The following is a 27,201-nucleotide window of genomic DNA, read 5'->3' on the forward strand; positions in this document are numbered from 1 at the left end:
GCTATTCCCTGGTGTAATACTAGACAAGGCATTCAATATCTCCAGCCCTCTCCGTCCAAACACTGACTTGGCACAGGCCGAGTGAGAGGGCTGGAAAATCCCAAAGCCGCTGCAGAGTTTTTTTGGTGTGACCCGCTCTTTTATAATAACTCTATAAATGCTTGCAGACCCTCGACTTGGCCCGTCACGACGAGGGATTTCAAGAGAACCCTGCTGCACATGTGCACACCTCAGGAAAAGCACACAGATGAACAACAATACGAGAAAACTGCGGCCACACGGAGTGGCAGATGGGGCAAAGACAGCTGGGAATCCTTCGTTCTGCCTCCACGTACACAAACACGGACTGAAAAATGACATCAGAGGAGTCGCATGACGCACGCTGCAAACCAAATGATTAGCCATGCAGATGAGGAAGACGGAGGAGGGGTTCAGCGAGTTTATGAAAAGGGCCGTCGAGCATTTGTGACGCTAATCGAGGCCATGAGAGCACTTTGATGCTCTCACCTCGCTGTGGTAATTCAAGGCACTTAACTTGTGCTCCGACCGGCCTCAGAGGCCCAGAGGAAGACAAATAAAGAGAAGTAAAAAAGCAAGGAATTTAACTCCCACCCCCTCCTTTTTCCCTCCCCTACCTCTCACATCTGGAAAATCATAACCTGGCAGCTCACAGCGAGGCAGCTGAAGCCAGTTAGATACCGTCTGACTTTTCCTTCCTCCCTCCTTGTGGGCTTTTGTCTTTCACCACCTCTGGATCCCAGGATTCACTCTCACTTTACCGATTTCACCTCCCGACACTCTCAGAAATAGGGGTACAGTAGGAGTCCTTTTTTGTCCCCTGAGGTACAATCTATATCAATATACCCCCTAGGGTTAATTATTGGACCTAAAGGTACATATATGTACCTTTTTGAGGGTCCAAAAGGTACATATATATACCTTTTTGAGGGTCCAAAAGGTATATGTATGTACTCAAGTGGTAAAAGGTACATATATGTACCTTTTTTTCTACATGCTGGGGTACAATAGACAGTCTGTGTTAGGCTACTTCAGTATAAGGGTACAAAATTGCCACCAGAGGTACAAGATTGGTCTCTGTAAGGTACAAACCTCAAGGGTACAAAACTATACCTTCCGAGGGTACTGCCCCAGTGACAAGCCATCATACCCCTAAAGGTACAATTCTGTACTTTATTTTTTGAGAGTGTACGTGTCCGTTGAAGACTTTCTTGGATGGTTTTTGTCTGTGAAGCTGTGAAAGTCGGTGTCCTCGCTGCTCGTTTCTCACCATCTCTCTTCCTTAAGTGTCTTTTTCCCCCAACGGTTCTTGTCAGAATATCACTTTCAGCTCTTCTGGCCTTCTCTTCAGCTTTATGAGGTCATCCCCTGGAAGTGTCCCAGCAGCCTTCCCACATATGTTGAGCACTTGTTGGCTACTTCTCCTTCACTTGTAAGTGGATTAAGATAATTTGTCCGATTGAATACTCCTCTTTCCTTTGGAGGGTTCCCAACCTATTGAACCGACCTGGAAGTATCCGAGCAGAGGCCATGATGAGAGCCGTTTGAATCCTGTAAATCCAAGTAAAAGCGCTCCAATGCTTCCTTTACAAACTCCTTGAACATAGGATGATACACTAGGGTTGGGTAGTGTAGTCATGGAGGAGAATCACTTCAAAAGGACCACAACGTACAATCAGCGGCTGCATGTAAAAATGCATGTATGCATGTGAAGTCATTTTTCACATGAATCTAATTTAGAGTATTTTGTTTGGTCTACTTTGTACTCTGGATTTAATCATCTTTAAAAAAGACACTTTGTTCTTTTAGATAAACTGAATTCTTTTGCTGGTTACCATCTGAAGCCATTATTTGACTATCTACACTGAAAAAAGTACCAAATATCGGTAAAGAAGCAATGTTCGCATTCAGTCATTATTAGGCCAATATTAAGCAATTTAAACTTAAACATCATGGATTGCTTTGTGCATCTATTAAGCAGTTTTTGATGTTATTCATCAAAAAATAACACAGTAAATGTTTCATTAACATATTGAGCTCAGTCACTGTGTTCTCTCTGACAGACCTTAACCCAATTTGCATTGAATTGGCAGGAAAAACAAACAAAAAAGCACTGATGGGCTCCGATAAACCCGATGTTGTGTTAGTTACTGAAAGATCTGAGTAATCAAGTATTCTGTCGATTATGCTCCTGCTAGCTTCCTTCTGTTCTCTGCTAGCTTCCTTCGGTTCTCCGCTAGCGTCCTTCCCTTCTCCGCTAGCGTCCTTCCGTTCGCCGCTAGCATCCTTCCGTTGTCTGCTAGCTTCCATATGTTCTCCACTAGCTTCCTTCCGTTCTCTGCTAGCTTCCTTCTCAGCTAACAAGCCAACTGATTTCCATTAAAATGCTAACGTGAACTGTTCCCTTGTGTTTGTTCCGCTCAGTGGACATGTGAACTGGCTGCTTTCTGCTGAGATGCTGTAGCATTGACGTTGTGCTATTGTGCTAAGCTAACTGGCTTTTACAATGGACACACTGTACAGTATTTTCTCTTGTCTTTGAAATGCTCCCAAACTTTAGACATTTTTCCTCTTTTTCTCTGATTTTGATCCAAGTCGTTTTCTCCGGTTTCCTCCATCAATTCAAGCTACTACAAACGTTGTGCAACGGTAATAACTGTCCGTGTGAAACGACCACTGAGCAGAACATGTTGGTGGGAGTTAAACGAAGCATCGAAGCTGATAATTTTCATCGAGGATTTTTTTGTAATCGAGTTATTGGAGGAATCGTTTCAGTCATAATTAGGAGAGAGTTTGATTTTAGCCGTCGGCACACTGGAAAAAATGCCCCATCAAAAATAAGTTAAAAAAACAACAAATAAAAGACGTTTTTGCTTGAAATAAGCAAAAAAAACTGCCAATGGAACTAGTGAAAATCGGCTTGTCAAGATTTCTTGAAATAAAATGTGATATTTAGGACTTTTGAGTTAAAAGTGATCTTGAAATTAAAAAAAAAAAAGCTTGTTTCATGTGAAATATGACTCAAAACAAGATGTTTTCAACACTTTTTCACTTAACAAGATATTCAAGATGTATTGTATTAAAACAAGTCCCTATATCTGGCTGAAATGGTACTTGTTAGGCAGTTGTGTCTTATATCAAGTGTAATGAGATACTCAATGAGACAAATATACTTGGTAAGATTTAGATTTTTTCCAGTGCAGCTTGTGTTGCAACTCATTGGAACTGAAAATGTACATTTACTGTAAAGTCAAAAGGTAAAACCCATCAATAATAAGCTGTAAAATACAAAAACGAAAAAAACCTAGATAATATATTTAATTATAGTTTAAAATCCTTGAGTACTGGTTGGCTACGAGTTCGACAACACTCACAACAAGATGTTGCCAGATTGCTTAATGTCTTATTAGGTGCATTAGCTCTTCATGGTGTAATTTCATGAGTTTTAAGTACAACAAGAGCCCATTGTGTCAGAGAGAATAGGCTTGAATTTGTGCAGATCTTGTGCTTCATGGGATGTAAGTCTGGTTACAGGAGATTAACTCCAAACAAACTGCTGCTGATTGACTAATCTGGACAGAAAAGGCTTTTTTTTATTTCTCTTTTCCCCTCAAACTGAAACAACCAGATGAACCGGGTTGATTGAACAAACAGGTTTCTGAGCTGATGTAAGAGGTTCTTCACCCCTTCATGTCAAAAACCAGAAACTCAACGTGGAAATGCCTTGAAACGCTTTCTGTACTACTGGCTCCAAGAAAATCACCATGATGATTATTTTCTCTTCAACTCAATACATTTGGAATGAGAACACACAGAAGATTTGAGTTAATTTTGCCTTTAAAAGGTGCCTGAGTATAATCATTACTCATCATAATTACTCATCATCTTCCTTCCAGCCAGCGCGTCTCTCTCGGCTCCCTCTGCTTTTGTTTGATTTGGCCAATGACTGCGCTGTGAAAGCGATCCTCCCCAGTAAATCCATTCATGGCTGACCACTTTGACTCCCCTAACGAGAGAAAACCAAAGCAGAGCAGCCACATCTGGCAAACGGTTCCCACATCTGGTTTGTGTATCAGCTCCTTGCACGGCCGTCCACCACAGAGCCTCTGAAACACGAGACGGGACGCAGACACTCCGGGGAAGCGACGCTCGGGGATGTTAAACGAATTTGTGTTCAGAGGTCAGATAATCCGGTCGCTCGATACCAGACAGAGAAACAGCTGTTTGCTTCAACAGCTCCAGAATTATTCACCTTGAATTCGCTGCTGCGTCCCTTTGAAACTTAAATAAAAGGGAACATGCACTTTATTACTAAGGTTTCAATCTGCAAAAATGACAAACTAAAATTTGAAGTTGCACAATAAAAACTACTGAGATCTTTCATTTTGCAGCTGAAAATGATCTGTTACATTATGGTAACATCTTTTTAAAGTTGGTCTGCGGGACTGAACGGTTAGACATGATGAAATGCTGCCCTCTGGTGTCTCAGATTTGCTTTGAGCCTGATTTCTGGATTTAAAGGGACAGTTCGCCTCTTTTGACATGAAGCTGTATGACATCCCATATCAGCAACATCATTTATGAACATCTTCTTACCCCCTGCTGCGTCCTGTGAGCAGAGTTCCAGCCTCGTTTTGGTGTTGATGAAGGTAGTCCGGCTAGTTGGCTGGGGTTTAAAAAATAAAGCGTTTTGCTTCTCAAAACAATATGCGTTCAACAGAGTAATACATTTGCATCACAAAATTGTTCTCCAGGAAAAAGTCAGACCTCACAATCTCTTGGCCCTATTTTCTCTCCCTTCGTATCACTGCCTGCTGCCGACAGCCGCGCCTGTTACGGTGTTTGCTGCTCGGAAGCAGGGGACTGCTCGGTCTGCGCAGCACGTAAACAAAACAAAAGGAAAGAAAAGAAAGGAAGGGAAGGAAGGAAAAAGAAAGGAAAAGAAAGGAAGGAAATGAAAGGAAATAAAAGGAAGGGAAGGAAAGAAAAGAAAGGAAAGGAAGGAAATTAAAGGAAACAAAAGGAAGGGAAGGAAAGAAAAGAAAGGAAGGAAAGGAAAGAAATGAAAGGAAGGGAAGGAAAGGAAACAAAAGAAAAGAAAGGAAGGAAGGAAAGGAAAGGAAAGGAAGGAAAGGAAAGAAAAGAAAGGAAAGGAAGGAAAGGAAAGGAAAGGAAAGGAAAGAAAAGAAAGGAGGGAAATGAAAGGAAACAAAAGGAAGGAAAGGAAAGACGCCTGCCGACAGCCGCGCCTGTTACGCTAGTCGTCCATTGTTCCGTCACGTCAACTTAACTCGCCGGATTGGATGCCTAGTGTCGCCGTGTTGCTACTACAGTGGGCGTGTATACGAAGTTGTAGATAGAACATACGGTAGAATGGCTCCGGGGGAAAGTAAATAACTTGTGATTTTAACCAACCGAAGTTTCGGAGTTTTGGAGGGAAATTAATGTGTATAAATCGTCAGCAATGGAACATTATTTCATATTGCACCATGGATGTGGATCTGCGAGCGAGGAGAGCTGCTATTGTGCTGCTGCTGCGACACAGGAGATCTCCTTCTCGCTGCATCACCTGTCCCTGCACCTTTTCTCTGATTTGAAAATGAAACATGAACAAGACATCTTGTGAAAACATGGCCATGGGTTCTTTTGTTGAAATTAATGCCTATCACAATTATTGATAACGTTTCATCCACTACTCCACCTCTGCCCATGAAAGAATTTGATGCACTGGATTGAACCTCCATTCCTTGATGGTCATTACTTTACTGCAAAAGTGGAGATGCTCACAATTGCCTGATGTTTCAGGTGTGTTTATTCGCCTACAATCGTTTTAGCACAGCCATACTGGCCACTGCTGCTGTTCATTTTGCCCGCAATAGCAATGACATGAGCAATACCCGAAACGTTCAGGGGTGAATAAACAAAAGGAAAAAAAACTACATGGTCTACTGTCATTGGGTAACGCACTACGTCTGCCGTGGCAAATTTGCATAAACTTCGAGGGAGCCCAACTTTTTGACGTGCCGCAGGTCCCCCGCTCGCCGTGCCGGAATCCCAGCATGCTTTGCGAGCACGGCGACAACGATCGGCCGGATTTCATTGAAAATTAACTGAATGCGTTGGATACGGCTTGCGTTGACGGAACAATGGACGACTAGCGTTACGGTGTTTGCTGCTCGGTCTGCACGGTTTACACAGCAGGCAGTGATACGAAGGGAGAGAAAATAGGGCCAAGCGATTGTGAGGTCTGACTTTTTCCTGGAGAAAGGTTTTGAGGTGCAAATGTATTACGGTGAATTCCGGACTATAAGCCACTACTTTTTCCCAGGCTTTGAGCACCGCGGCTTATAATACGGTGCGGCTATTATATGCTTCTTCAACTAAAATTTTAAGTGTCACAATAAAAACTACTGAGATCTTTCATTTTGCAGCTGAAATCTATCTGTGACATTAAGGTAACATCTTTTTAAAGTTGGTCTGCGGGACTGAACGGTTAGACATGATGAAATGCTGCCCTCTGGTGTCTCAGATGTGCTTTGAGCCTGATTTCTGGATTTAACACAGATGCCTTCCAGTTTTCTCTCTTGCTTCGGTATTCAATGTCAAAATGAAGAAAATAAAGTATGTACGGAAGCCCAGAGCGGACGTGGTACGTATAAACTTTTTTCTGATGGTTTTCTCGAGATAACGAGTTAATTTACCGATGGTTTTTGAGGCCACTTTTCCTCCCCAGTCCGCCCCTGTTTTTATGTGTTTATATGTATTTCTGGCAAAGGTTTTTAACCATCTTTACCCCCCTTTTATTGAAAACTGAATAAAGTAGCCTATGAATCAAACATGGAATGTGGAGCGTTTGTGAAAATGCACAAAGCAAATCCCGCTGGTGTGACAAACATTTCGTTTTCTCGAGATAACGAGTTATTTATCTCGTTATCTTGAGAAAAAACGATGACGGCACCTCTGGTGCATCATTCGGTAACCATGGAAACGGCCTGGTCCCCTCAGCCGGTCACTGATGAAGTCGACTATATCAGCAGTGTAGGAGCTATTTGTTATTTTGTAATATTTGGCTCACTTATCATTTATTTATCTTTTGGGGGTTTAGTTTGGGGAATGCACCTTTTTTGGTTGTTTATGCTATTTAGTATTGTTTGAGTTAATTTGGGTATTTAATTATGCTTTTATTTTGAAAGCACGGGTCAGCTGGGGCGCACTGGGACAGTTTACTGAGATGGGCAGGCAGTCACAGGTGAGCAGGCACCTGTGAGGGCTGATGGTTTTACACCAGGGCAAGAGAGGCAGCAAAGGCCCATTGTTCTTTGTTCGTTTGCTTGGTTGGAGCAATAAACCTAAAGAAACCTAATTTTTTGCCTGGACAATGGGCTCATTTTACCTGCGTAAATTCACTCCCTAGGTGTCTCAGTGGCCGTTTGATTTAATTTAGTTTATTATGGTTTTGACATTTTTTAGTTTTGATTATTGACACAAGAGGACGAACAGCCACTACAAGCAGGAGGTGTAAACGCCTGTTGAGCTGCAGTCGAGCCGGCCGTCTCCTTAAAGGATGCGGGCTGATATGAAAGTTATCTCTACAAGACAAACAAACTGCGAACACATATAAACAGGGGCGGACTGGGGAGAAAAAGTGGCCTCGAAAACCATCGGTAAATTAACTTGTTAGTTTATACGTACCACGGCCGCTCTGGGCTTCCGTAAGTATGACAATTGAAGGCTGTAATTATATTCGTGGCAGATCCAGGTAAAATGTCTATTCTCTAACGCACCACACGGTGCAGTTAATTTCCCCTCGCAGGAAGGGGTTCAGACTAATCTGAATCCGGACATCAACTGATTAAATATATGCTGTCGAAACCTTTTAAACGCAAACATTTGCCGGCTTTTTCAGACTTACATTACAGACACACTTTCAACATTATGCTGCAGCTAGAGATCTGATGAGATCTAACAGGAGAGATCATGTTTCTCCAGTTTTAGCTTCTCTTCATTGGTTCCCTGTTATATTCAGAATAGAATTTAAGATTCTTCTCCTCACATATAAAGCTCTTAATGACCGAGGCAGAGCCTTCGGTTATCAGGCCCCTCTCTGTGGAACCAGCTGCCAGTTTGGGAGGCAGAGCCTTCAGTTATCAGGCCCCTCTCTGTGGAACCAGCTGCCAGTTTGGGAGGCAGAGCCTTCAGTTATCAGGCCCCTCTCTGTGGAACCAGCTGCCAGTTTGGGAGGCAGAGCCTTCAGTTATCAGGCCCCTCTCTGTGGAACCAGCTGCCAGTTTGGGAGGCAGAGCCTTCAGTTATCAGGCCCCTCTCTGTGGAACCAGCTGCCAGTTTGGGAGGCAGAGCCTTCAGTTATCAGGCCCCTCTCTGTGGAACCAGCTGCCAGTTTGGGAGGCAGAGCCTTCAGTTATCAGGCCCCTCTCTGTGGAACCAGCTGCCAGTTTGGGAGGCAGAGCCTTCAGTTATCAGGCCCCTCTCTGTGGAACCAGCTGCCAGTTTGGGAGGCAGAGCCTTCAGTTATCAGGCCCCTCTCTGTGGAACCAGCTGCCAGTTTGGCTTCAGTTATCAGGCCCCTCTCTACCTTTATGATCAGGCTTAAAACTTTCCTTTCTGATAAATCTTATAGTTAGGGATGGCTCAGGTGACCCTGAAACATCCCATAGTTATGCTGCTATAGGCCCAGCCTGCTGGGGGAGCTCCCATGATGCACCTCTCCTCCCTCTGCTCGCTTTCCTCTCCATCACTGTTGTCATTAACTTGTGTTTCTCTCTCTCAGCAGGTGTCCCTGACCTGGTGTCACGGTGCTTGTTGTCCCCTCTTTTCTGTCCTCTCAGCCCCCAGCTGGTCCAGGAAGATGGCCGCCCTTCCTGGTTTTGGTTCTGTTGGAGGTTTCTTATTGTTAAAAGGGAGTTTTTCCTTCCCACTGTCGCCTCGTGCACGCTCAGGACGGGGGATTGGATTAGAGAGAAGTTTTGATGCAATCTGTTGGTTCCCTTAGCTGGGATACTGATTTTGAATTGGCTCTGTATGAATTGGACCCATTTTAAAGTTAATTGCCTTGATTAATTGCATCGTAATTGGCTTGAATTGGACTGTATCTTTGTAGATTGCATTGCATTAAATGTTTGGTGCTTCAGTAAAGTAAACTGAACCCGAGACAAGCGCAGACAACAAACAGATGCGATAAAGTTAAGTCTGATAAACAGAGAAAAATACTGAGTTCTACAAGTGGAAGGTGAACACGAAGAGTTACGTAACGGTAATCGTTTCCCAACATTTCTTTCACTGAAGAAGCAAAAAGTCCATCTCTGTGAAGATAAAGAAACTCATTCATTATTGCTTTGGTTCGTGTACCTTCTATTAACTTATGGTCAAGAATTCAGTTCAACCCAATCATCATCATTATGCAACCAGAGACTGTATGATTACACAAAGCAAACAGCTACACACGAGTTCATTAATGATCAAATAAAAGTGTTTTTGTGGCTCAGTGTGGACTCAGCTGTCTGTATTAACTGCAGCAGACTGAACAGGTTGCGGCTCAGTTTTGTTTGTCTTTTCCAAGTAGTTTTGGCTCTTTGTATTAACTGGATTCTCATGAGATCCGTGAGATCACGACGATGAGAAAATCCATCTTGCCAGGCTTCAAGCTGTCCGTTTGTGGCCGAAACACCAAAATTCAGACCAATCTGAGACTGGTAAGAGGTTGGCCGGCTGCTAATGACTGGTTCTGTGTGGTTAGTGTTTGCTGTGACTTTGAGAAACCGAGGGATGACCCGTTATATGGAACAAACCATTTGGCTCATCAGGATCCATGTTAAAACTGAACATAACATGCAATCTGAGAGTAAACCTCATCATTCCGCATGACTGTCTGATGAGGTTAAACAACAAGAACCATATGGTGCTGATCCAGAATAGGTTTTGTAAACATTACATAAATAATCAGCTTTACACAATGTTTAAATGTCACCAGAATCTAAAGTATTCACATTCTTTTCTTCAGTAAATGTAGAAATACTATAAAAAAAAATAAAAAATACAAAACAACACATATAAAGATACAAGTTTAAATCAAATATAAAATAACCCAAAGCAGAAAAAGTTCCCTTTGACTCTTCTGTTGATTGATTTGTTTGTTAAAACCTTAAAAATATTAAGAAATGCCATCACAGGTGCTCCAAACAAGATTCCAACTGTTGGGTCATTTTTATCAAAGCATTCATCCGAAGTTAAACTTAATTAATTAGAAGATTCTGGTTTAAAAAGTAAAGCTAAACAGACAAACAGTTGGCTGCATTTTTAAAAATGGCGGACAGAGAAACACTTGGAAACAGAAACAAAACGCCGGCATTGAGCAGCACTTACCGGCTGTTGAATTCACAAGCCCGAATGACGTCCGTTTCGTCTCCGGTTGAGTGGCTGCGGGGTCCCGCGCACGTCACGCGCTCAGGTAAAAGGTGATGTCACGTAAACTGTCACGTTCAATAACAGAAAGCAGGTCGTGCTTTTTTTTTTTTTTTTTAGTGGCCTTTTATCAAAGGCCACTAACAGGCTTTGACAAATAAGTAAATATTTAAAAAACACACCTTGACAGGTGCACAAAGGCACGTGGGCTGATGGTGATCTGATTGGATGATCTGGACCCTGCACGTGTCAGTTTGTGAAGTTTCCTGTCAGGATACCTTCATCTGTAGAGATCTACAATAACTTATCTTAATTATTTCTTCCTTAAACAAGGTGGAGATATGAATTAACCGGGACCCCCAGGTGCCCCCAGGTGCCCCCAGGTGCTCCCAGGTGCTCCCAGGTGCCCCCAGGTGCTCCTCCAGGTGCTCCCAGGTGCCCCCAGGTGATCCCAGGTGCTCCCAGGTGCTCCCCCAGGTGCCCCCAGGTGCCCCCAGGTGCTCCTCCAGGCGCTCCCGGATGCTCCCAGGTGCTCCCAGGTGCCCCCAGGTGCTCCTACAGGTGCTCCCAGGTGCCCCCAGGTGATCCCAGGTGCTCCCAGGTGCTCCCCCAGGTGCCCCCAGGTGCTCCCAGGTGCCCCCAGGTGATCCCAGGTGCCCTCAGGTGCTCCCAGGTGATCCCAGGTGCCCCCAGGTGCTCCCAGGTGCTCCCAGGTGCTCCCAGGTGCCCCCAGGTGATCCCAGGTGCCCCCAGATGCTCCCAGGTGCTCCCAGGTGCTCCCCCAGGTGCCCCCAGGTGCTCCCAGGTGCCCCCCCCCCCAAGGTGGAGATATGAATTAACAGGGAAAGGTGCTCCCAGGTGCTCCACTGATGTTTTCTCAGATAAATGCTAATGATAAACAACAGATTATCCTAAGAAGACCATAATTAAACTGTCTATAAGAGGAATATTTTTTCAACTATTTGTTATTTTTATCGAGCTGTCGTGATGCAAAACACTATTTCAGAATCACCTGACAATAAAATATATTCATATTCATATATTATATAGATAAGGCTTTCTATCTTTGTTTAATTTTCTCTTAAACCAATCAGTCACTGCTTGGTTTTGTTGACATTTAGAAGCAGGCGGTTTTCATCTTTTTATTGTCAATTTCCTGCTGTTATTGCGCTTCTATATTGGTATAGTTAACCATTATGTTACAACTGGTTAGTTTTAACATTGAAGCTGCATATCGTGTTTTTTTTGGGGGATATTTCAAAGTAAAACTGTAACAACTAATATTGTTGAGGAGCTACCAATAGTTGTGATAACACCATGGCTGTAGAGATGAGCTGGTCTGACACTTTGGTCAGAATTAAATATTTAAACAACTTGATTACTATCAGAGATCAGCTGAATTAATTATCTTAGTTTTATTTATAGAACACAACAAATGTCATCTTAAGGCACTTCAAAAATACAGTCCAATTCATTGTAACACAACTGTATCTTGATAACTTTCATTATTCCTTTATCGCCACCATGATGCTGATATGTGTCTTTTCGTGTGTTTTAGCAGCTGTTGGACGGATTTTAATCAACCCTGTAGTTATTCAAGCTGCCCAGAAAATCTGACTTAGAGCCAATCAACTAAATGCGTTTTAGCCAAATAATTTTAGCACGTACGGTTTAGCATAAAAAGAAGGCCAAGATATTCCAATCTTGCTAACTTTCGTAGTTTTATGTGTTAAATGTATTATTGGGATCCACTAGCTTCAGTGTATGCTAAATATGTCCAAAGCTATTAAAACCTCAGCTATACTTTGTATTTACAGCTAATTTGCTTCACTTAGCATGTTAGCACGCTATATTTACACCTACAACATCAGATCTTAGCATTAGCATATTAGCACTGCCGAAAGCTTGGTAGCATGCTAACGTTAGCATTATGCTAACATAAACCTGCTATGGCAGTGCACAGACACACAACACAGCTCCGTAGTTAAATATTTTTATTACATGCAAAAGAATTTCAATAAATCATACAGGCGATAAACTTTATAAAATTTTATACACTTTATTCTTAAAAGAATTGGCAACACAATAGACTTTATTTTTTGTTTACATAAAGTTCACTCAAACATTCATACGTTCTGACTTCTTTCTGAAACGTCTGTTGATCTCAAAGTAATCACAAACCATCTTGTATCGTACGTTTTTGTTCAGCATGAGGCACATCATTAAAATGCATCACTCTGTCCTGTTCAGACAGTCATAATATTTGGGTTCTATGTGGAAAAGCTTTGTTCTCATTCGAGTTAAAAAAAACTTTAATTTAAATCTTTGATTTGGCATTAAAGCAAAGTGCAGTTGGATCTGGAAAATACAGAAATGTAAGTAAATTATTCTTCCAACAGGTTCTGCTCATTATTCGAGTAAACTTAATTATCTGAGGAAGTCCTCAGTGTCTTCTGCGCAGCATATTTTAATAACATCAAAGTTTTTCATACTTTTCAAGCAAAAAAAAAATCTCTAAACTGCGTTTGAAATGTCTTTGGTTGACTACATTTTTACTGTGTGTTGTATTTTCAATCAGCTGGTTCAAAAATTAAGGGATTTAGTTGTCTAATGTTGGCTGTTGTTGGTTCCTTGGTGGTGATTACCACAACATTTAAGACTGTCAGTTGTGCTACACAAAGTAAACGTATTAATACCACTTCAAAGCAGACGATAGCCTTCAGCAAAACAAAGTTTAAATGAAAAAAAATCTCTTTGTTCCCGAGCTTTAAAGAGGTCAGAGGTCACGTAGCTCCGGAGCTGACGGGAATTTAGTACGGTGGTAATTTCACTGGCTAATAAGGGCTTCCTGTTATGTTGTGAGTCAAACTCTAAGCAGGTTAAGCAGGAACTTTAGGTAGTCAGGGTGATTCACAGTTTTCACTAGCTGCTGTCTGGGATCAGAGGAGGGTGGAGGTGGAACAAAAGATGGGATTATTAGTTTGAATACATTGGGTATAAGTCAAAGATAAAAAAAAAAAAAAAAAAATAATAATAATAATAATAATCAGCTCGACTTCCTTTTCCAGCTTGAAATAAGAAAGGCTTCCATAACCAAATGCATAACGTTTCATCTGCGTCTTTAAGACCTTTGTGATGAATCTGAAAAACATTAGTTTTCTAAGAACACACATCTGGAGACATTGCGGGTGGCGAAAGCAAGTTTTACATCGCGAGGAACGTAACGAATGTGCAGCACCGTTTAGAAACAGGTTCAAAAGTGTGAGAAGGAAACGAGTAGAAGGCAAAAGAAGCGCTCGGCTCGTCGGGGATAACACCAGAAACAGTGGTCCAGTACATTTAGAATACTTCATTTACAAAACAAAAACAAGGTATTTAAAGAACAACTTACAGTAGGAACAAATATCATCTATTAATCGTACCGAGAAAACTGTTTTGTTTTTTTTTTACATCTTTTCTGTCTGGAAAAGGAGAGAAAATTAAAATGTGCTGCTGTCTGAAGTAATATCTTCTGCTCTTATTTAGTTTGTTTCCATCGCGCTCGACCTTTCGGTTTACCGATGCCGTCGATCAAAGGAAAAAGCAGCACGACAAACACGTGATTTTAGGACCTGTATGGAGAAGATTCAGGATAAAGTATCTTAAACACATATTCAAATAGAATTAAAATCTGGAGGACCGTACTCTTCTTCTTCTGTGGTGGCCTTTAGGCCGTCCTCTTGCAGACGTGGATGAAGTAGCACGGCGCCTGGCTCTGACCGGGCACGTACGCCTTGAAATCTCCGTAGACGCTGTGCTCCAGTTTGCCGTTGAAGGCCTCCTTGAGCAGCCCTTTGAAGCTCTCCAGGCGGTGAGGATAGTAAGACAGACGGAATTTACTGAGGAGAACAAACGAAGGTCAAGAAAATGTCACGACTCCTCAGTGAGGTGCAGGTTTAAACGCTAAATAACAGAACTGCGTTGAGACTGTGTCCATAATTCATTCAAAGCCCATATTCCCAGTTGTTTTTCATGGTCCCACATATTCAGATCAACAGGTGTCACCTTACGGTCGAAATGTACGGAGGACCGAAACTGCCAAAATCCAAAATAGATACAAAATATATACAAATGACAAAATAAAGAAGTTTAAATGAGGCTAAACGCCAATGAAATTAAAGTTTAAAAATAATTTACGCAGAAATATTTGAATAGAATTAAATAAATAAATGTTTCTTGTGTTAATGTTATTCATTTAATTTGTTTCTCAGTTTTATTAATTATTTTAATAGGAAGATATCTAATTTCTTTCTTTGTTTTATTTGTTATTTCCTTCACATCAAACTGATCTAAATATACCCTCCAAATGATCCATTTATTTATTTTATGTCTTTTTAAATTAAATTCAGTTATTTTATTTACAGATGTATTTACTTCTCTGTTATGTCCCCCATATTTATTTTCCAAAGTCCATTTATTTCTATGGTGAAACCTGGAAAAAATCTAATCAAACGACATATTATTGATATTTTTGTTTTATTCTATGTGAATATCTGCATCCGAAAATAGAATAGAAAAATACTGTATTCATCCCCCAATGGGGGAAATTTAAATTAGTCAAGTAGCTCAAAAAAAATTATTAATATTTACAATGATTGTATATTAACAACAATAATAATATCAATTCCAATAAAAATACTACTACTAACTAATAATAATAATAATAATAATAATAATAATAATAATAATAAAAAAAAAGAAAAGCACATTTATTCTCATTTAAGTCATTACAACTTTATGTTTTCTTTACATTTCCTGTAAGCATTTCTGCCCCATTATATGTATATACAGTATATACACATTCTAATACACAATATTATGTGAACCAAATAGTGAATATAAGTTGCAAATCAGAGTATTTTAACCTAATTAAATCACATACAGTGTAATAATTTAGCGTTTTACTCAAACTGAGCCAGTTTAAGAGTTTTCCTGCAGGTGTTGGTCCACTAAAGAGTCTAAAGTCTCTTTACAACACGATACAGGAGCGGTTCCATGTGTGTGACCTGTCGAACCCGGCCTACCTGACTTCGGGGAGATTTTGGTGGACGGCCTTCGGTACTTGGATGGTGTAGTCCAGAGTGATCATGTGTGGCTTACTGTCGACCCACAGCACCGAGGTGGAGATGTCCTGAGTGAGGTCGCTCTGAAACACACACACGTACATACTTATGGATCATTCTACAAAACAGCTGCCCTAATAATGACAATAATCAGATGCTCTCTGAGTTTATTGATCTGATTTTCAATATTATCTATATTATTATTAATATTATTCGTTCCCAGGCCAGATGGGATGTATAATCCCTCCAGAGAGTTCTGGATCTGCCCCGGGGCTCCTCCCAGGAGGCATCCTAACCAGGTGAACCACCAGAGATCCTTAAACTCCTCCACCTGAGGCAGAGACTCATCCCCGACCCGGAGGGAGCGCTCCGAATAATAATAATGATAATATTGGATATTTTTTTTATCAACAACAATCACATAAATCATCAGATCCACATTTTGATCAGGAGGGGGTAGCAGAAATCTAATCTTACTTTAAAATCCTATCATATGGATCAGAATCTTATTTGTTGTCATTTCAAAGCAGCAAAGTTTCATCTTTATTCTAATACAGACTTATGACATCTTTCTTAAAACTATAATATTTTCTCACCGGAGACCTTTTTCTTACACCTCGGGTGACATTTCTGCATAAATTATCAGTATTTTGTCAGCAGTGTTTTCTCGTTTTTGTTTAAAACAAATGATAACATATTTTTTTGTTTCTTTAACCGTTATTGTTTAAAACTAATAAAAACACAAATGTTTTTGTTTCTTTAACCGTTTTCGTTAAAAACAAATAAAAACATAAATGTTTTTTTATTTCCCGCTCAACGCTTTGCTGATTTCCGAACCAAACATTTACATTTAAAAGATAAAAAGGATCTTTATATAAAATATTTGGATGTTTTAACACGAAAAAAAGAAGTTTGACTCCAATAACACGACCCGCTCTAAACCTTTGTTAATGCTGTTAAACGGAGGTTTAATTGTGCGGGAAGAAGCTTATTTTAGGGTGCATTCTCCATCATCCAGACTTCTGCAGAAAACTTCTGCTCAGTTACCTTCTGATCAGAAGTGGCTGAACTAAAGCTGATTTGGTGGCGTACAGACTCTCTGGGTTTAGAGGGATCAGAGGTGGATTTTCTAAAACCCGTGACTGTTTGCTCAGAACTTTGGTTTAGGCCGTCCAGCTGGATGGTTCCTCCTTTGGCTTGATTAAAGACTGGGGAACTTATTTTTGAGTACATGTCACACATCCATGTGAATGATAAAAGTGTTTATCCACACTTTAAACATCTGAACCCAGGTGTAATTTAACAGAAATAAAGCAAATATTAAAGGAACGGCAGCAGTTTGTTTTCCTTTCCTGCCAAAACAATCTGAAAGCCCAACTTTTCATCAACCTTCTGCTTCTGTTGAACCGCCGTCAGTGAGAATCACACAATATCCGGCGGGCTCTGTGCAGAGATTTGGGTCTTAAACTGAGCTGCTGTCAGTAAACCAGTGTAAACAAAACTGTATCCCAGAGAAAAGAAGAACCAGACTGTGCCGAACGTTCAGATTAGAAAGAGGCTTTTCTGTGCCGCTCGGGCTGATGGTTTTCTTCTTCTTTGGTGTTTCACAGAAAGTAAAAAAGTTAAAGGTAACAGCAGGAGAGACAAACATTTTAATGATCTGCTTTAAAACAGCAGCAGCTCACTGGTCGTGATTCTGACTGTAACGGATCAGGAAGTGAATGCAATGAGGATGTTCGGGCATCTGAAACCCTCCGACCTTAAATAAATCACATAAAAATGCTAACTGAGGAGAATTTAAGACATTCAAAAGTAACTATAACTGCTTGATAGTTAGCGGATTGGATTCAGCCTCACAGTCTCACACCTTTGTCAGCTTTGAGGACACGGCCGTCATTTCTGATTTAATTTTACTGAAACTGCATCCAAAGAGTCAGTCTGTGACACCCCAGGAGGAGAAGCCCCCGGGGAAGACCCAGAACTCACTGGAGGGATTATATTTCCCATCAGGCCCGGGAACACCTCCCAGGAGGAGCTGGAGAGGGATGTCTGGGTTTCCCTGCTGGACCTGTTGGCTCTGTGACCTCAGATATGAGGAAGATGATGGACGGACGTATGGTTGGATGGTTGGATGGATGGACAGAAGAATGGATGGATGCACAAACGTATAGACGGATGGACGGACGTACGTATGGACGTATAGATGGATGGACTCACTCCGTGTGATGGTCGGCCAGTTGAGAGCAGATTAAAATACGAATGTTTGTGTTGTTTGGCTGATCGATCTGATCAATAATATTGTGTTAAAATGAAAAATGCAAGGCACCAACCATAAGTTCAATAAGATTAAGAGATAAGTTAACTTTAATAAGAGGAATCATCATGATCATCAAAGACGTTCCTAACGTACACAGAAACCGAGACGGGCCATCCTTAAACTGTGTTCTTTAGGGTTCATTCCTTAAGTCGTTATCTTGTTTTCTCAAGATAACGGGTCTGTTATAATCTGTTTTTTGGGCACTGGTGGTCTTTATTTAACAGCGGAGTTTCTGACTGGAGGAGCAGCTTCATTATGTCTGTGTTTGCTGCATTAAATCACACAGCAGATCTCCAGGTTTGATGACAGGGAACGTAGCCCGTCTCATACAGCTCAATAAGAATATAATATGTCACATTAAAGCAAAAGGTTGTGATGTAGGGCTGGAAACCGAAGTCCTGAACTGACTTTTTCCTGGAGAACGATTTTGTGATGCAAATGTATTACTCTTTTGAACACATATTGTTTTGAGAAGCAAAACGCTTTATTTTTTAAACCCCAGCCAACTAGCCGGACTACCTTTGTCAACACCAAAACGAGGCTGGAACTCTGCTCACAGGACGCAGCAGGGGGTAAGAAGATGTTCATAAATGATGTTGCTGATATGGGATGTCATACAGCTTCATGTCAAAAGAGGCGAACTATCCCTTTAATGTTCACAAACTTCTCTGGTGTTTCTTCATGAATCAGTCGGAGCGATAAATGACGATTTATAAACCCATGAATGCAACGGCTTCGATATTAAAGGGGAACTCCGGGGCATTTGAAGCGTGTTTCCATTGCTAGGGGTTGTCGAATACTGATAGTAGGACACAGAGAGGTGCGTATCTGCGCTCCCTGTGTGAAGATCGCTCTGTCTGCACAGCATGTCACGCGAGGCTAATACGTGGTGGCTAAGGGGCAAGCGCTAACCCTTCCACGTAAAACAACAACTTGCACACTGCAGAAACGTCACACCACTTTATAACCCATCCAACAATAAAGTCACAAGCCTTACCATCAAAACCATATGCATGGTTCTCACATTACTGGCATGGGGACGTTACAAAACAACTTTATAAACAGCATGTAACTCACCGGCTGGTTGTAGGCTCGCGCATGTGAAAGCCCAAAAGAGTCGATGGAGAATAATCCCATATACAAAACAATTATATTCTCTAGAAAAACTGCGTTCAAGTATTTAAAACATTACAACAATACATGGCCAGTAATATTCTTGTAATGTTTTAAATACTTGAACGCAGTTTTTCTAGAGAATATAATTGTTGTTTTACGTGGAAGGGTTAGCGCTTGCCCCTTAGCCACCACGTATTAGCCTCGCGTGACATGCTGTGCGGACACAGCGATCTCCACACAGGGAGCGCAGATTTGCACCTCTCTGTGTCCTACTATTAGTATTCGACAACCTCTAGCAATGGAAACACGCATCAAATGCCCCGGAGTTCCCCTTTAAGATGCGTATCGATACCTGCGTACCTTGTAGTAGATGTTTTTGCCTCGCGGCGCCCGTCCGGTCTCCAGGATGTAGTCGTAGTTGCGGTGGTCGATGATGAGGATCCCGCCGGGTCTGACCATGCTGGCAATGTTGTGAAGGGCCAACTGTTGGTCACTCTGGTCCCCTACGAGCAGAAACAGGATACAGTTACCTCTGGAGCACAAGCAAACCCGGCGTTCAAGCGTTAAACGAAGCAACGGGGATGAAAATGTCATCAGTCTGGTTTTAAGTCACTTTTGAACATTTCATGCTGTTAAGCACAGATATAACACTGTTCTCAGGAAGTTAAGCCCGTAATAAAAAAAACCTTTGAAGTCAGGTAAGTGGGCGAATGAGTTGCCGAGGCAGATGACGGCATCGAAGCCCTTTCCTGGTTTCTGAATGTCCTCCGACAGCGTCAGCCAGTTGGCCTCCTCGATAACTGAAGAAGAAGAAGAAGAAGAAGAAGTAGAAGAAGAAAAGAGGTCAGAGAGGAGACCGCGGGGTCACCTGACGTTTCATCTGATGACATGGCATTGAAAGGATCGGATTATTGGCTAAATTACAATCAGATTGAGTTATTAAGTGCATGTAGACACCTTAATCGGACAAGAAATTGGATCGGATTACTTACTACGTTATAATTTTAGACATTTTTAACATCTTTTTAAACATTCAACATGTTCAGGTCTTTCAAAAAAAATAATTAAAATGTGTCTCATCGATATCTAAACATCTGTTCTTATCCTCACATTCTCTAAAAGATTTTTTTAAATCACGAACATCTTTTCAAACATTTTAAACATGTTTATCTGTTCCTAAGATTTTGTTCGGCACACTTTTGGACAGTGTCACTCAGTGGGGTCACATGGCACTGAAAGGATCGGATTATTGGCTAAATTACAATAAGACAGAGTTATTAAGTGCATCTAGACACCTTAAAGGATAAGACCGGTTTTTTGACATTGGGCCCTTGATTTCACATTATAACATGATGTTCTACTCACCCCTGCTTGTTGTTGGTCATTTGGAGCTGTTCCGAAGATATTCGAGAGGCGTCTGGCTGCTCTCTTGAGATATTCGGCCATGAAACGGTTTCCTATGGGCAAGCTTATACAGGCACAAACTATGCTGTTTATAATTTATTAATTACTGTACACTAGAACTGATAACGTGGAGGTGCGTCGCTTACTTAAAAAAATCCGGGTTACTGTAATTTTGAATTTTTGTCGTAAAGTGGGTGTTACTGACGTCATCGTCGTGCTGCTACCACAGGCAGCCCACAGACCTGCTGCCTATTTATTCATTCGGCTAAAATTCAAAATTAGTAACCCGGATTTTTTTAAGTAAGCGACGCACCTCCACGTTATCAGTGCTAGTGTACAGTAATTAATAAATTATAAACAGCATAGTTTGTGCCTGTATAAGCTTGCCCATAGGAAACCGTTTCATGGCCGAATATCTCAAGAGAGCAGCCGGACGCCTCGCGAATATCTTCGGAACAGCTCCAAATTACCAACAACAAGCAGGGGTGAGTAGAACATCATGATATAATGTGAAATCAAGGGCCCAATGTCAAAAAACCGGTCTTATCCTTTAACCTGACTATAAATTGGATCGGATGGGATTCAGACCCCGAGATAACTGGGTTGAAAGTCACTCTAAACCTGCTTGTAGACGCTGAAGCTCGTGGTGAATCAGACTTTGCGTTCTGCGCATGCTCCAGATGTTTTCCCGGGGTCGTGACCCGGAAGTCAAAGGAGACGATATTCCTGTTGTTGTCTCCGTCAGAAAGAAACAAACAACGCGATGGAGAATGCTCCGTTGGGCATCGAGTTTGTGCAACAAGCAGCTCATCACAGACCAAATGTAGAGGGACGTAGCTTCATCTGGCTCTGCGTTCTCCATCTTTCTCCAATGCCCGAGTTTGTTGTTGTTGTTGGTGGTGAAGAGGTCAACAGGAAGTGGCTCTATTAGCAACAGCTGGAATGGGTACAGCGCCACCTATCATACCGGGGTATGACACGCTTTGTGCCTCTGATCCCATTCATTCACCGCCATATATCCAAGAATAGGATAGAATAGTAAAATACTTTATTCATCCCCCAATGGGGGAAATTCAAATTAGTCAAGTAGCTCAAAAAATGATTAATATTTACAATGATTGTATATTAACAACAACAATAATAATACCAATTCTAATAAAAAATACTACTACTAACTAATAATAATAATAATAAATGACTAAATAAATACAAATAAAAAAATTAAATAAATAAATAAATAATAATTACCTTTGCTCAGCTCAGTCTAATTGTAATTTAGCCAATAATCCGATCCTTTCAGTGCCATGTGACCCCGCTGAGTGAGCTTGAATGCAAAGGTGTGTGCGGATGCCAAACGGCTAAAAGCTTCAGATGTGACGGTTTAAGGTGAAGAAGAGGAATATTTCCTACCCCACTGATCAAACGCTGCTTCTTTTCTCCGGTCCCACCTGGCCTTCAGTGCATACTTCAGCATTTTGTCGCTGGCGTCCACACTGACCATATTAAAGCCCTCCTCCACCAACATGACGGAGTCGACTCTGTAAAAAAAACAAAAAAAAAAACACGCAGAAACACTCCGTGAATAAACTAAACAACATATGGTGTTACCATGGAAACAGGCATTTCCCAGGAGCTTCTGTTGCTTTCTTGAACAAAAGTGAATGAAAAGGAGTGTTTTTTTGTGATGTTTGCTGCCATCTTTCAGAGTCAAACCTGCGTCACAACATCTAGTTCAGACTGACGGTGGTTTATAAGCAGTTAGTAGTGAGCATGTCAGAACACCAGACAGGAAACGACACCGGTTTTACAGGTAAAAAAGAAAAGCTGGTTGGTATATTTGACAGCTTGGGTTGAGAAAAACCTGGCAGAGGCAGAAGAGCCGAGTCCAAACCGCAGCCTGAAGGAGACTGCAATCATTACAACAACTGGGTAACCGCAGAAGAATATAAAACAGATAAGAGACTAACACAAAGTTAACAAGTAGAAGACTTTAAAGGTGACGTATTGTCAAAAAATCCTTTCTTCCTGTTACTGGGAGCAGATATCAGGGCGTCTGAAAAACACAACCCTGGTTTTTATTTAGTTCCCCTTTGATTGAGAGTTCCTCATCTAACGAGCCGTTCTGATTTTCATTTCTAATGTACGTCACTCCTTGTGACTCCGCCTCCTCTGCTAAGCCCCGCCCACTCCCATCCACCCTGCTGGCCGGATGAAGCCAGCTTCTGCTGGAAATGTTCTGCTGTCAGTTGCACTGAGGAGCATGCATCTTCCATCCAGCAGCAGCCTCAGAGGATATCAGAGCCCAGTGGATAAACTCTATCTGAGGCTAATGTTCCAGCAGAGTTAGCTACAGACTGTGGATAAACTCTATCTGAGGCTAATGTTCCAGCAGAGTTAGCTAAAGACTGTGGATGTGCAGCAGCCACTTTTCATCCCACTGTTTTAACAACTTGGTCCAGTTCAACGCTGGACTGAAGAAGCTGAGCCACAAAGAGGGATCAGTTCCAACTCTCAGAGCCTGAACTTCAGAGCAGGGAAATGGAAGCGTCTGAGAAATAACTCCTCATGGTTTATTTACTGAGTTATTTTCTCCTTTAGCAGCAACTAACGCTAACAGCTTAACTAATGAAGGTGACGTACACCAGCTTCTAAGGAGTTATTGCTGTTATTTTCTCCTTTAGCAGCAGCTAACGCTAACAGCTTAGCTAATGAAGGTGACGTACACCAGCTTCTAAGGAGTTATTGCTGTTATTTTCTCCTTTAGCAGCAGCTAACGCTAACAGCTTAGCTAATGAAGGTGACGTACACCAGCTTCTAAGGAGTTATTGCTGTTATTTTCTCCTTTAGCAGCAGCTAACGCTAACAGCTTAGCTAATGAAGGTGACGTACACCAGCTTCTAAGGAGTTATTGCTGTTATTTTCTCCTTTAGCAGCAGCTAACGCTAACAGCTTAGCTAATGAAGGTGACGTACACCAGCTTCTAAGGAGTTATTGCTATTATTTTCTCCTTTAGCAGCAGCTAACGCTAACAGCTTAGCTAATGAAGGTGACGTACACCAGCTTCTAAGGAGTTATTGCTGCTCCTTTCTGAAAGATGAACATTATTGTTCCCACATTACTTTGTCAGCTGAAGCTTTCTAGCTGAACGGTTCCGTTCTGTAACTCATCAACCTGCAGCTGTGTGGATAAGGTGTGTTTCCAACACAACACCGGTCCTCTCCTCACTCTCGCTGTGCTAACGTTACATTATCGGCATGTTTCTGATAAAGATGGAGGTCTCCCAGTACAACTGTTTAATGAGGTTAATATATCCAAAGTGTTTAAACGCAGTAATTAACGGTACACATGCACTACTACGAGTTACGCTGTGTACATCTCCGGCTTGGTCCATCACTGTTGATGAGAAAGAATTGTTTGCTAGCATCTGCTGCTAGCTTACAGCTACACTGCCAAACTGTTTGCTAATCTGTATCTGTATGTAGAGCTGGAGTGTTTCTGGTCTGACTGCAGGAACAGCTTCATTATGTCTGTGTTTCTGCATTAAATCACACAGCAGGTGTCCAGCTGTTGTAGCTGCTGACCTCACCTAAAGGGTGGAGTTGAGCGCCTCGCTAAGTCTCCACCCTGAGACCAGCCTGTTAACAAAGACTTGTCCAAACAGGTTGAGACATAGAGCCACTGTGCTTAAACCAACAGGTATTCTGACCAAAGTCTGTCTCGTACATCTCAATAAGCCCTCAGAAAATTGAATCAAATTGTAAAAAGATGGCATAATGTGTCACCTTTGAGTTTCAGGCTTAGGAAGCACTTTTGTTGCCATAAGTTCTGGAACACGTACATACTGTGAAATACATTTCAAAAGAAAAAAAAAAACTCAGGGTGACTCAGGGTGACTCTTTTTCTGCAAGTCACGGTGATTCCAGCCAAAACTCCTAAAATCATAACCTGCAGCATCTTGCGAAAGCTGCCACTGGCAGCTGGAAAGCTCAGCCCCATGAATCATTCAGGCAAAAATAAGTCATTCACTCACTTCACTATGAGCGTTTTTACGTCACCTCAGATGGCAGAGATACACGACTACTACTCCACTAACACGCCTAAAGCGACTAAAGGCTTGTACACAGCATCTGTCCTCCGGAGATTTACAATATTTGCATGTAAAATGTGCTTTTAGAAAGAAAAGGAATGGAAACTGGAAAGCACTGAAGTGTGAGGCAGTTTGAGAATGACATTCACTCATTGGCCTTGATGCTGCCCCACAGCACCGATAAACTATCAGGACAGATAAACAGACTGCAGGGAACCAGTCAAAACCACCCAACACCTGCTCAGTTTCACCAAAAAACACTCCACTCTCATTTCAGTGGATCTAAAAACTACAGGAAAATGTACATTTTTATGAAATCCCGTTTAAATCGACATGCAGACTTGAGCTGGAGGCAGGAAGCGGCTGAGCAGCAGCTGTCAACTCTGCACTTTCATTCATTATTCTCTGAACTAATCCGGATTTTGTCCCAAGTCAGAAGGGTCAGCAAACTGAAATTCCCTGAAAGTCAACGTAACTTCACAGTCTGTAAAGATAACCTGATTAATTCCTTATGTAACCCCCCCTGAATAAAGCCATTTCTGTGAGTACTTTTCATTGTGAATTATTTCAACAGAAAGAATTTAAATTACTTCACTTCAGCAGGCTTTTATATTTGATCTTAGCTCTTTAAAGAGTTAAACAGCATTGTTCTGATTTGTTTTCACACCCATTCACAAACCTGGAAGGTGGGGTTTTAGAGCTCTATTTTGATTGGCAGGTCGCACAACTCCACACTTACAACTACTAAAGAAATATAACATTTTATCCAATTATAACGAAGCCGATGAACGTGAATTAAATTAATTATTAATTCATTATTGTTAGAGCATCGGTATGATTCCTGTTTGCTGATATTCCTGCATTTGTATTAACCTGACACATTTCTTTGGTGGTGCTCAGAGAGACAAAACTTGGAGGTCCCCGGTGTGAACCTGCCCAGTCGGCCTGACATTTACCCCGTTCCGCAGGCTACATCCAGCACACTCCGCACCCCTTGCTGTTTGAGGAGAGACACCAGCCAGCTTTTGTACTCCTGCGTCCGACTCTGAGTGTCTCCGATGTACAGCTCCCACACTTTGGCCGCTTTGCCGTCGGCGTACTGGTCGGGAAGACCCTCCGCGGCCACACCGAGAGATCGGGTCCGGAACACACTGTCGACCGACATGCTGCTGCTGGAACCTGCCTGGCTGTCTTCTCTTAACCCGCTAAAATGATCAAATATCCAGCTAAACTTCTTATTTAGACGTGTGTGTAAGGACGAACTACTGCCCTGACAGGTGTTCGCTCCACATGCTAGCTCAGATTGCTCTTGTTATTATTTATACAAGTAACGCACGGGGACAAACTTTAACCCAATGGCGCTCCGCTAAAAACGACGCCTACTCTCTGATTGGATAATTTCAGGGTTGCCCACTCTAATTGGATGATTCTAGACGGGACCGCCTTTTTTTCCATGTTGCGTCATCAGACGTTCCGTACGTTGTAAATTAGGGTTTATTTTTCTCTGTGTATAGCCTCGCAGGCTACGTTTCACACTACGCCATAATCGCACAATTATGATAAATTGTATCTATAAATGAAACAGTTCTGCTTATATTCGTTTAACTTGTTCGTAGGAAATCATTTAAGGTTAAGATTTTGCAGGTGAATGCGGCTAAGGAGAAGCTGATGGTGCCTGCCAGGCTACGGTCAGGATAAATGATAGATGAAAAACGTGGTGCAGAAGCCTCGCCCTTTCAAACATTTCATCATCTCATTTCACAGCTTTGACAACCTGTTTACATAATCTATAACACGTTAAAAAGACTTTGCTGAGTGATTGGGATTTTTCAGTTTTAACTATCATATTTATGACCTTTTTCACTCTAAAATATTCTTATATTCCAGTACAGGAACGCTTGGAAGACAGAATAGCAGCTTCATGTTTGATATGAGGTTGTCTGTTACATTTGTTTTTTTAAATGTATTTATTTGAATAGGGACAATGCACATTAATGAACATCAGGATAAAAACAAATGTAAATATGCCGGATTATAGCTACAAAGCTAGTTTTCATCCGTAGTCCCGAGGCAGGCAAATACACAAGAAAGAAAATACATAAGAAAGCAAATATAACATACAATAGAAGCATCACAAGGAATGTTTAGAGTCTAATGGTCACATTAGACCATTAGACAGCAACCAAAGCCCCTTTTTTAACCCTCTTTTCCAAACAGTGAACTCCTCCTGCTGCCATTGGCTCATCAGATACACAAATATTCTGCATTTACTGGCTGAAAGAGGTTATATCAGCCACAGCCGGTGCTGGCCAGGTTAGGTTTGTAACTGCCAGTTTTATCAACACTGACCTACAACTTCACTGTGTGCTTTCTTTTAGTCGTCCACACACACACACTTTATTTTCAGGAGAACACAAAGGTCACACAGCAGCCCGCAACAAGTTCCAGTTCCTGGTTTACTCTGAAACTCAAGCCTGTCGGCATGTAAAGTGCAACACGGTGTCTGTGAGGCGGTGTTAGTCTGAGCTGGGTTTGGAAAGCCAACAAAGCCTTCACGCTTAAAGTAATTTAGAAAGTCTTATTGAGAAATCACAATGACTGAGCAGGTTAGGGCTCAGGCACAACTAAACCTGAGCTTAATCTGCTCCTTATCAATGAAAACATTGTGATATCACTATTTGTTTTAAAGTTTAGTGTTGTGGTTATCAAGGTGCTACTACAGCACCTTCAACACTAAA

At 41.6% G+C, this 27,201-nt stretch overlaps 1 protein-coding gene across 1 annotated transcript; it reads right to left on the minus strand.

Annotated features, from left to right (window-relative positions):
* Positions 1 to 12,416: 12,416 nt before the first annotated feature.
* Positions 12,417 to 25,775, minus strand: gnmt (glycine N-methyltransferase). Its single transcript, XM_075447515.1, has 6 exons — positions 25,420 to 25,775; positions 21,787 to 21,914; positions 19,659 to 19,772; positions 19,333 to 19,475; positions 15,501 to 15,622; positions 12,417 to 14,315 (listed from the first exon to the last, which is right to left on the minus strand). Exons 1-6 carry the CDS (start codon positions 25,626 to 25,628, stop codon positions 14,144 to 14,146), a joined length of 888 nt encoding a protein of 295 aa, XP_075303630.1. The 5' UTR covers positions 25,629 to 25,775; the 3' UTR covers positions 12,417 to 14,143.
* Positions 25,776 to 27,201: the final 1,426 nt, after the last annotated feature.

This window comes from Odontesthes bonariensis, chromosome 17 (genome assembly GCF_027942865.1).
Source record: "Odontesthes bonariensis isolate fOdoBon6 chromosome 17, fOdoBon6.hap1, whole genome shotgun sequence".
Lineage (NCBI taxonomy): Eukaryota > Metazoa > Chordata > Actinopteri > Atheriniformes > Atherinopsidae > Odontesthes > Odontesthes bonariensis.